At 37.1% G+C, this 12,176-nt stretch overlaps 1 protein-coding gene across 3 annotated transcripts in view; it reads right to left on the bottom strand.

Annotated features, from left to right (window-relative positions):
• Positions 1-12,176, bottom strand: part of ARHGEF26 (Rho guanine nucleotide exchange factor 26) — a 56,803-nt gene that overhangs the window by 17,077 nt on the left and 27,550 nt on the right. For all 3 annotated transcript variants that reach the window (XM_053458955.1, XM_053458957.1, XM_053458956.1), the window contains 4 exons: positions 8,265-8,417; positions 7,128-7,257; positions 4,640-4,714; positions 3,392-3,481 (listed from right to left, as the gene is read on the bottom strand). In XM_053458955.1, coding sequence (XP_053314930.1) covers positions 3,392-3,481; positions 4,640-4,714; positions 7,128-7,257; positions 8,265-8,417 — 448 coding nt within the window. The remainder of the gene's footprint in view (positions 1-3,391; positions 3,482-4,639; positions 4,715-7,127; positions 7,258-8,264; positions 8,418-12,176) is intronic.

Consider the following 12,176-nt stretch of genomic DNA (forward strand, 5'->3'; position numbering starts at 1 on the left):
ACCAAAATGAAATATCATAAAATCTATTGCCTTAGAAACTATAAATTAAAAAACAACACATAATCAATGAGTGAGTAAGGGGCTTCCTCAGCAGAAGCCAGACCACAGGATTGGAGAATGCATAATCAAATGAGTTCATACTGTGCCAGGATCGTGAAGGGCAATTTATCAGGACTGGTCACAACTTTCCTAAAGAGGCCATAACAGGACAGTACAAATGGGAAAATAACTTAGACGAACACAACTAACCAACCTCGCAGCAAACATGTTACTGCCACCTCATATATAATCATTGATATTGTTTTAATGGGGAGTTTCATGTGATTTCTTCTAGACCAACAGAAAAGCAGACTTAAAAATCTTGTTCACAAGGACCAGTTGTTATGGTCTAGCTGCTTTTCTGCTGCATTGCTGGAGGCTATACAGCCTGGCTGGGTTGCCATGGTTACACTCCTGTCACTCCTGTGACTCAGCCCATTGTCCAGCCCACAGCCAGCCCCTTTTGGCTATTTAAGTAGCTAAACTTCACTTCCTCCTTGCCCTTGTGTTGTTTCCGGCTGCAAGTGCTATTGCTGTGTTCCTGTGTTCCTGAATTCCTGTGTATGACCTGGCTTTCTCTGACATCCATCCCGGCTCCTGATTCCTGGCTTGTTCCTGACTTCGCTGATCTCTGTATTCCTGACCCCGGCTTGTCTGAGTATCTGTCTTGGTTCCTGACCCCGGCTTGTCTTTTGGTATATGCTTTTGGATCACGATTTGGCTTTGTTCACTATTGTCTTTACAATAAAGGTGATTGCATTTTACGTTTTGTGTCCGTCTGGTTCCTGGTCCCTAACACCAGTTTATGTTGGCAAATTTGAGAGATTCCGAAAAATCTATACTAGGCTAAGTGGTGACGTTACATGACGAGTGGTCAGGGTTTAAATTATCTTTAAAATGTTGGGTAAAAGTGTAAAACAAGATACAAAACATTACATTTGTAATGTATAATTAGTTACTAAAGGTGTATTGTAGTGACAGATTAAGTGTGCATAGTGTTAGGGTGTGTATTCTTATTGTTAGCCATTGCATGTATGAGAGTGTATGTTGGACAGTGTATCCATGTGTATAAGCGTGTTTTGTGTATGTTACAGTGTTGCATTAACATGGGTATGTATGTCAGTATATATAATACGTGTGTATGAGTGTATGGTGTTAGCATGTGTGTTCATGAGTCTAGAATCTTAGCATGTGTGTTACTGTAAGGTGTTTGTGAGGATAAGATGTTAGCGTGCGTCTGTTACTGTGTGGTGTTAGTATGAGTAAGTGTATAAAATAATGGTTAAACATACCACCTTAAGTCTTTGTGGTGTAAAATATCCTTTGTCATTAAGGGGTTAATTGGAGTACTGTACAACATGGTGCAGCACTGAAGAAAGGTGTACTTTATGTCATATCACCCCAATACACATCCTTTAACTGCAAACCAGGGGTAATATATGAAGATAAAAACATGAATGGTGAAGGGAAAAAAAGCTGGCTCCTAGAGCCAAACAAAATCTGATGACCCCGACTTACTTAACTAGACAAACACATTACAAAGTACTGTTTGCCCTGGATGGTGTACGATCTCCTTTCCTGTGACATATCTCACATGAAGCCATATTTTTATAAAAATCATATCTATGCATTTTTATACATAAATAGAACTAGTTAAAAGGCTAGCAAAAAAATAAATAAATAAATAAATCACACTGCAGATTAATTATATTTTATGTATACATATTATTCTATTGAAGCTGTGCAGTGGCCTGCAAAAGTTTTTCCATAAACACAGACAATGCTGAAAAGGAGGACAAACTCCACTTTATATAACAAGAAGCTGAAATAAAAAAATACAATATATAATTGAAACATAAAGGATATTGTCCAGCAAAGTCACAATAGGGTGACAACCTGGTTCTTTTTAGGGACAATATATTTCCCTGAAATCGAGCTTGAGATTCATATATTTACTATTTAGCACACATCAGACCTTAGTACGGATGGGGCATCATAGGGCAGGAGTGCAAAGTTTCTGCATAGCTAAGATGAGGCTCAAAACTGGGTGATCTTGTACCTTTTGTCTTTGAAAAACAGCCTTGACTTAACAGCAGCACGCACCATCTAACCCAACTCCCATCACAGAAGTGCCGACACGTAACAAAACAAGCAGAAAGGCGGAAGGGCTCAGAATACATATACTGTATACGGATAATAATATACCAACCAATAACGCAACCCCGTAGCATTGAAAAGAGGAAAATGTCATCAATGTCACTTCTCATTTTCCTTAGGACTTTCATTTGCTTGACTGGCAAACAGAAAGGTCATCTTGTATTTGTACAAACATCAGCGTACACCTGTTAAGCGTCTACAGGTAAAAGGTGCAGCTTTATGTACTGATGATAAGGTGTAGAAAGAATATGTCGAAACAGCACAAAATGTTTCTCAGATGAAAAGGTTGCAATATTACCAGGATAAAGTGATTAATTAGTCTAGAAATGAGAATTTTTTAATGATTATAGATCAACTGTCACATTATTGCAACACACAAGAGGTAGAAAATGTTGATAAATGTAAAATAATGCACTTGGGATGTAAAAGCCCCAAGGCAGCATGTAGTGTTGGGGACGCTGCCCTGTCATTGACAACAGAAGTGAGGGACTCGGCAGTAATTATTTCTGATGACTTCAAGGTAATGCAATAAAGCATCAGAAAAAGCAAGCAGGGTGCTGGGTTGTAGAGCGAGAGGCATTATTAGCAGGATGAGGACGGTGGTTCTTCCACTTTACAGATCTCTGGATAGGCCTCGTCTAGACTTTTCTGTACAGATCCGGTTACCCCATTTCCAGAAGGATATTGAAACATTAAAGAGAGAGTTCAGAGGAATGATCAATGAATCTTAAAATGTATAGCTCGGTGGAAAGAGGAAAGAAAGGGGATGCAATAGAAACATTCAAATACTTAATGGATTTAGCGAAGTACAGGAGCTTACTTAATTGAGGAACGATGTTAAAACAAGAGGTCATAGGCTAAGACTAGAGGCTCACAAGTCTTAGATTTAGTGTAAGAAGTTCTACTGAGATAGTAGACGACAAATGTCTCCAAGTAGAAGTGGAGGAGCGAGGGAATTTAAACATGAATGGGAGAGACATGAAGCTATCCTCAGTATGGGACCAGACCAAAGACTGATAGAGGTTTGAATCGCTTAGCATCAGGAAAAATGGGCAGACTAGAGGGGTTGGATGGTTCTTATCTGCCATTAAATTCTGTGATGTGTAAAACTGTTAAATTATAATGAAATATGCAAATGCACCGTGGAAACGCTATGAGAATGTATAGGGAGAGTACATGGAACAAAAGCAAATACCTTAATTTTAAATTCCAGTTGCGAATTGATTGTGACCATCATTTCCATCCTCTCCATCTTCCGTGCTCCTTCATTACACAGACGGACCAACTAAGAATAAACAATGGAAGTTTGATTTATATATAAACAGTGGCTACAAATTAACAAACAGAGACAGGATACGAACAAAGGGAAATCTTAAGCAGGGTAGACATACAAACTTGCGTGTCACATATGTCTATAACCAAGTGCTGTTACTGAGATACATGCAATACTTTGTTATCCCTTTCCCCATTACATTGGGTGATTAAATGTAGATTCCCCACAACAGCTTGTGATTTTGAGAGGGGAAGAAGTTGTAGAGGTCGATACAGCATGGGGCGTTAGATTCAGGATAGTTTTAGTGTACTTAGTGCTTTAATATTTACGGCTCAGTAAGGGAAAGTAATGTAAGTGCAGTAGTTATACAGACATTATGATTGGGTGTCATAGTTATGCTGACATTTTAATAAGTGGGCCCTGGTCATGGCAAATGACTATACAATGTAAATGTTTAAAACAGCTGATTTTCTATTCTTCTACTCTATTCTTCTAGTCTATTCTTATCTACCGAACCTACAAATATTGGAAATACCGTCTTGTTTTTAACTCAAAACAATACACATGGACAATGCCTGAGGCGTCACAATGATTAATCCTTAAAAAACATGCTAGTTTAGAGAAATCGGACTTACATCAGGGATATCAGAGAACATGGAATGCGTGCCTCTGGTGGTGTTAAGTCTTAACATGTGAAGAACAATGATGACTCAGCCCATACACATTACCAATTTACAACACACAGGAGCACACCGTTCAAAGCCAATGGTAGTGTGTTACACTGGATTTAATTTAACAGCAGATGAGAACGTCTGACAAATAATCAGGAGAGCATTCAGATGAATCCGTGGATTCGCATTTTTTTTTTAAATTCTAAACTTAAGTAAATTTAAAGTTGTGATCATAGGTATCACACTAGAGTATCCATTAAGCTGTATAGGTAATTGCAATTGCTGATTGTGGTTGCACAGAAAATATCTTAAGAACTAACATGAAAATCAGCAACGCAGCTTAGTTCCCCCCTCCAGCGGAACTTGGCATTTCTCCAGCATAAAACCATTTTTTAGCACTTGTCACAATTCATTACTATTGCTTTAGTGAAGCTAAATAACAAACAGGCATTCTATTTACCCAGTTTTCAAAGAATAGTTTAGATGCCAAGTGATTTACCTTGCCAACTTCTTTCAGGGCTCTTTTGCATACCTCATACTTTGAGGAATCTTTGGGCGTTTTTTGACAGATTGTCTGCAATAAAAAATTTTTACATTCAAACACAGTAACTTTGAAATGAAAATACAGTATTAACAAGTATCCCATTATTTAGAATGCATTTTTTATTCTTCTAATTCATTTAATTTTCCCAAATAACTTGTAAACAGTTCCCCTCCACATACAAATTGTAAATATAGTTTAAATCCTAATTTCATATGGCTCAGTATTCAGTTTTGTACCGTCACAATCCCAGAATATACTACTGCACACTATTTTTTAGCCTGTATGCATATTATCCTTGCAGGCCAAGTTTACAATCTTGATTTTCCTCTACCTCTCCTAGCATAAGCCTGTCTGGCTTTTGCTGTGTCAATTGGAAAGAATTTTTCATTCCTCACATTGATTACAGCAATATATCACGGACACATGCTTCCTTAGCATTCATTCTTCTTCAATAATTGGCAGAAAACATTTATTCAGTGAGGTTATTTTCCCCAATGTATAATGTATTTACTATAGCATCCTGTCTTCGAGCCCCTTCAATGGATTTACTTAAAAAAACATTATATTGCTCATGGATAAAAAAAAATACTGTAATAAATCATAAATTGTGGGCAAAAGTTGTAAGTTTGCATCCTATTCTGCATACTATTATTTCATGCGTTTGTCCTACCCAAATAAAATGTCACTTATTATATTTAATTTTGCAAGCCTCAAAAGGAATTCTAGACAACATAATGTGAAAAGGGTAGGTGCAATTAGGACATGTAAATTTTAGATGCAGTGGAGGAAATGGGCTAGGCTGTGAGATACTTGCAGTAAAAGTTGTTTCTATCATTCCATTACTCATAATTGTGCACAGTGATATAGGATGACACATTTTATAGCTATTAGCCCAGCAGCAATGTGTAAGGTAGAAAACCAAACATTATACATAATCCAGCACTGCTCCACCACAATGGAGATTGTGGGGAAAGCATTATCTTCTACTTAGGGTTGCCACCTGTTCTGGTTTCACCTGGACAGCCCTAGAATAAAGAGGTAAGTCCAGGACTCCAGTGGGCTGGTGGTGGGTGGCATCCTATTTCAGACAAAGGAAGGGTTCAGTGGGGTCACTTAACTTCGTGTTACATGACCAACTGGTGGTAAGTTGCACTATTTGCGAGCTGCATAGAAGGTCCGTAAGGGTTATAGTGTCTGGGTGTGGGTGTCTGTGTTCATTTGTGTGTTAGAGATATTTATCAATTAGCAATCATTGTTGTCTACAATGAAATTCCTAACATTAGTATAGGTTGTGTAGCTTGATTTACTTCGTTTTATATGTGTGTAAGTATGTGCCTCACTCGTCTCTCTCTTTGAAATTCCCTCTATTCGTTTTTGTCTTCTCCCTTTTTCCTTTTCTATTTTTCTCTCATCCTACCCATGTCCTCTCCTTTTTCTCTTCTCTTCTTAATGCTTCCTCTTTCTTTCTTACTTCCAACTCTGCTCATTTCTCCTTTCCTCTTGCCCCTTCCTTCTTCTCTCTTTGTTATCTGTTCTTTTCTCTTCTCTCACTCATTTTTAATTTCTTTTTTTTTCTTTCTTTTCCCTCTTTTGAACAAAATGCCAAACACTGTTGTGGTCAATCATAAAATCACACTCATGACCACACCCTGACCAAACCAACCACACCCAAACCACAACCGGGCCATCCCCTAGGACAGGGGTAGGCAATCTTCGGCTCTCCAGATGTTGTGAACTACATTTCCCTTGATGCTTTGCCAGCATTATGACTAAGAGCATTATGGGAGATGTAATCCACAACATCAGGAGAGCCGAAGATTGCCTACCCCTGCCCTAGGAGAAACCCTTCAAAGATTGTCCTTTGACAAAAGGTGGCAACCATATTTCTACATTTTTCTCTTCTTGGGATACATCATCCTCATATTTCCATTTTTAATTTTATAAGAGTCTTTTGCTTGTTTTCAAGAAACTCACGATTAATGTTTTGAAACTTGAGTTTTACATTAACATTACATGGATATTAAATGATTTAATGATCATCTCATATAAGATTATACTTGCAAATTGATGAATCACTTTAAATACTAAGCTGTATATTCATGTTCATAAAAATCATACCGTGATTCAATTGAACAATTAGCCTTGCAGTAACCCAACAGAACAGGTTTCAAGGTCACTTCACAGGATACAATATAATATGCCGCAGAGCACTGAAGGCTTAAAATAAAGTGTCATTCAACATAATCATAAGGCTATTTTGTCAAAACTGTTGGCAAGACTAACAGATGTATTACCTCATCTGTATAATTTGAGATCATAACGGGTGATCCTGAAAATATGCACCTCTGAACACTGGCCAACTGTACTTTTTTATCGTATCAATTAACAAAACCCAAATTAAGAGAAGCTTTGGATCATTTGAGACAAAATGTATTTTGCTTACATCCATGAGCAGGGGAAGCCGAGTAACTCTCTGCATAGGAAGGATGAGGAATGAGATCATGGGGAGATTCCTGCAGTCTTCGTGAGATTCAATTCTAGACAAAACTTCCTTAAAAGATGCATTTGTAGAACTGGAAAACAAAAAAAATTAACACATTTGTGTTCTGCTTACTTACTTAATGTGAAAAGTCTCAATCTTAAAAAAATATCCAATACATATAAAAGTCATTGACTAGAATTTAACACAAAATATTAAGTGATAATACATTATTTCAGTGCCAATGTTTAATATTTATTATTATTAGCCTGGATATACAGAATAAAGTGTATATTGAGAGCAGGGCCCTCTTTATCAAATGAATTGGCTTGTCTGGAGCTATATAAACGATAACAGCAGTAATAACAGCAAGAAATACAGGATTTTACTTTTTATCCAGATTGCTCATCGATACTGCGGCTAGCTAATTTTCCCTGATAATCCTGGGTCCCAATCATAAATTTAAATCAACTAGTAGCTCATGATTTATAAAGAATAGCAACCGTGTGACTGAATAGAAACTGAAACCTCTTTAACTCTCATAAGATCATTTAATTATGTTACAACCCTTCATTTGGTTAAAAATAATTTTGTCAAAAGCCTTCCTTGTCAAACAAACAACTGATTACATAGACCGGATAAATAAACTAAGGACAGGGGTCTGCAGACAGTAGCCTTCCTAGATTTCAGTAATGCATTTGACACTGTCCCTTATTATAAATAAATTGCAGTGTTTGTGTTTGGATGTAAAAGTTGAACGGATGAGGCAATGGCCGGGTGGCAGCAGACATAAGCGCGGAAATGCCTTCTGGATTATCTCTGGGGTTTTTTTTAGGATAACTAGGACTTCCGGTCTCTATGTCCGTAAGCTTTTGATGCAGACATTTTTTCTTCCAAATGTGTTTTAGGTCTCTTTAATATTGGGCCATTTGGCTGGATTCACGCCTCTTAAGGTTCTACTACAGGTTTAATAGTAATGTTCCCATATTTACCACTCACTGGCCAACAGAAGTAGATTTTTTTCCAAATATTTTGTTTATAAGCACATTACAATTATATTTTAGGAGAGAAAAAGCATAATAAATAATATAAAATTTGTACATTAATTTTTGGAGTGTCCTTTGCTGATAAACTTCATTGGTGCAATACTTCACATAGGGATCGAATGTTGACTTTGCATGCTTCTCAACAATGTCGCTAATGTCTTCAATTACAATGTTTCTCTGATGTCTTCCTTCCAGCTCTTTAAAGAACCTACAGACAAAAGTAAAGTTGCTTTTGTTATTCTTCGGACTTACAAGGAATCTTATTTACCTTGTGGTTTTCAATTGATCCAACTACACATATGGGTAAAATTGAAGTTAACATTGGCCACTGCGCTCTACACAAAATGAGTCATACATTAAATCTGTTTTTAATTATTTTTCTAGAATCGTTTTGATGTTTTTTAGCTACACGCAGCCTTCTCTTTTACATATTTATATACACTGCAAGCATTGTAGAATAAGAATTTAAAAAAGTGTTTTATGGTGCTTTGGGGTCTATGCTTGGCAGATAATTACAGACAGGGCCCTTTTAACTGCACAGGGAAAGTGATATGTAGCTATGTCTTTACTTAATTTTACAGTGATGCCTTTCCTTCTCCAGCCTCAACATTGAAATGCATTTCCAGCAAAATAAATATAACAGGCACTGGTTAAAATCTCACTAGGCACGTAATTTTAATACATAACTATTGATTAAGGCACAGATATATATATATATATATATATATATATATATATATATATATTTAACATTCATAGGCTGTAAGAGATGAAGGACTTTGCCAAGGTAAAACAGATCTGTTAAACATCAATCTCTCACTCATACACTCCCACTGCCTTCCGTAACCCCTTATCTCACTTGCAGCTTTCTCTGTGGGGCTTGCACACTGTGCGAGTAACCTCTCTTTTACTACCCAGGGGAAGTCTAAACGCAGCAAGCTCACACAACGTAAAGCGAGCCCGCTGCATTCCTGCTTCCCCTGGGTGGTAAAATAGAAGTTGCTTGCACGGTGTCCGTGCATGACAGCGATAAGATGCGCGTCCGTGACCATGTTTGTTATGCCACTGGGGCCTGCATTAATAACAGTGGTGCTTCACCATCCCCCAGACCAGTCTGGCCCTGTCAGTGTTGTCAAACTATCAGACTTGTAGGGGTTTAGTACTTTTCAGACTGCATGAAAGCATCATAGGTTCTGTAGTATTATCACAGCAATGTAACATTATCCACCCCCATCACAATAGTATATGGTCCTCATCATTTAATGAGCTGGACACTACTACTCAAGAATATTAACTTTACAGACATCTTTTTGGCAGATTATCTTGACACAACCACTACAATGAGTCATAAACAGGAAGAAAAATGATGCTAATGACTGCCAAACAAAATGTTTACTCGTGTTAATTCCAACCCTGAATACAATGTTGGGTAATAAGTACAGCATTCAGACAGGCAACAGATTCCTCTCTAGATATTTAGAACACAGAGTTCTGTCTGTGTCCTCTGACTTGCTAATGAAGACATAAAGTTTGCAATTACAACCCAATAATAACAGTGAGCTGGCTCTAGAATATGGATAGTATACTGGTATATTAAATGCAATGAATTATAAAGGCATTCTTCCTGAATTTTACATTTTATGCAAAACACAACTAGATCAGACAAAATAAATACTGTGATTTCTAAGCTTGGGCCCGAGGCAATATACAGTAATTGTTTTTTCCCCTCAAGACACAAACTCATTGAGATTGACTGCATGTTCCTGGTTAAGACCATCCACCAATGACCAAGAATCGCTTGAGCTGGCGAGTGCATGGTGGAAGCTCCTGAGAAATAGAAGCACTCAGAAGATGATGGGCACGTCATCTTAACAACATTGTAGTAAAACCAGTGGAGTCTCAAGTTTATGTGACTTTATATCTTTTTCTACATCGCCCAAATGAAAGCTATCAAGTTCAACAAAATAATCCATATTCTTTAGTAGTAGGGTCACAGTCACCCTCTTGTACGTTAGAGCTTACTGAGCTAAACACTATCAATCTTTACAAAAGCTTTACAATAATCCTTTTTAGTAATCATAAAAGTTTCACTGCCTGAGACAAAAAGTTGTCTTAAAATATGCCCTATATTTAGAAAAAAAAGCATATTTTGTCAAATATGTCATTTTTAATTCCATGTAAATAGAGAATTACCCTAAAGCAGAGAAACTCCCTTGTCTTAGATAATGGACTGGTATGACTTTGATAGACCATTGCTTTCAAACGAATGTGGTAATCGAAGGTGTACTCTTTGGGGCCTATTTACTACAAAAGACGTTTGCAAGAGAGTTAAATATTTCAGCTCTGCCATATCAGTTTGCATTATCAAGGACAAAGCCCATTAAGCTTTTGCAGCAAGAGAGTTTGGCTCTGAAGAATACATAGGATTTCTTAAAACTCTCCTCGCTAATTTACATATGCATCAGGCAGGGCCTGCTCTGCTTTTCTCACATGAGAATCTCACTAGGGTTTCTTTTTGTCAGGTATAGTGATATCGGCTGAAATGTACAACTTTCTTGCAAACGCCCTCTTTAGTGAATAGATGCATTTTATGAACTGAGCTTTGCGTTGAGAAGTTTGATAGCACTTTACTGAAATATATTGGCAGCCATTGCTCAATTACAAAAAACCAGCAGGAAAAAAGAAGGATAATGTAATAAGAAGAACAAAAATAATTTATACAGAGGCAATATAATGGTGTCATTTTATCCATCTTCTGAAACCCATCTATTATCATTTAAAGCATAGAAAACCTTTGTTCTGTCTCACAACATAAAGAAAATTTGTGTGCATCCCACATTACTTTTTCAACAGCGCAGTGTGAGTAATTTTTTAAGTGATGTTTGCCACAGTCGCACAATAAACATAACCCGAAAGGTATTTGTATGGAGAAATTGGCCAAATGCTTGTGGGTCGATGCTAATTTGGGTCATTCACATACCTAGCTTGCCACTAGTGGCAGGTCCTGTCCAATATTGTGTGGCTGCACATAGCCACCTGGAAACCACACGCCATTTTTTTTTTCTTTTGGTGGACATGTGGATTTCCTGGTTCTCTCAGGCAGTCATGACCTTAACTTCATTTCTAGTTTTACGTCTCTTCAAAATGCAAATAAGAACCCAGCAACATTCCAAACATATATTTTGCCACGCCATCTGTTCACACCCATAGTCTGAGATAATATGCATTGAATAGTTAAGCACTCCTTAGAAAGAACTACATACGCAACAGCTGGCTGATTTCACTTTACTCTGAAGCATTAGCAATTATACACATACTAAAACATAAAATGTTAAGTGTTAGGAAGACCACACAAAAATTTAGTGACTCTCCTTTGAATTCTATCTAAATTACACATGTCCTTCTCTGATCTCCACACCCAACATACACTAGACTGGTATTAGGACAACACATAGACATGGACCAAAAACATGGGTTGGAAAGAAATGTGTGATTAATTCAACATTTTGTATTTTTGTTTTTTTTTTAAGGGAGGACATTTAGAAAAGTATTTACAAGGTGTATAAAGCCAAGTAAAAGACATGATTTCCCCCCCACCGGATTTCATAATAAACATGACTCTTTCCAGTTACAATAAAATCAAAATTATCCCTAACAGGAAGGTAATTGACAGTGTTTCACAATCACCAGTGCTCTGATCATACCATCAAAAGAATACGTCATGATTACATAAGCTATGGTGACTTGCGGACGGACCCATGAAGTTTGGGAAACGCAGATTTACAATATTTACAAAATGTAAAAAAAAATAATACGTTGTGTTCCAAATGTCATGTTTTTATTTTATACTCTGAATATATTGCTCTGATGTTACAAGAGATAGCCATTAATGAGGAGCCTCACTAAAACTGTAGGAATAATTACATCCTTGATGGCCAAACATTGCATGCACACCAAGCAGCCACCT

Source organism: Spea bombifrons, chromosome 3 (assembly GCF_027358695.1).
Source record: "Spea bombifrons isolate aSpeBom1 chromosome 3, aSpeBom1.2.pri, whole genome shotgun sequence".
In the NCBI taxonomy this organism is placed as follows: domain Eukaryota; kingdom Metazoa; phylum Chordata; class Amphibia; order Anura; family Pelobatidae; genus Spea; species Spea bombifrons.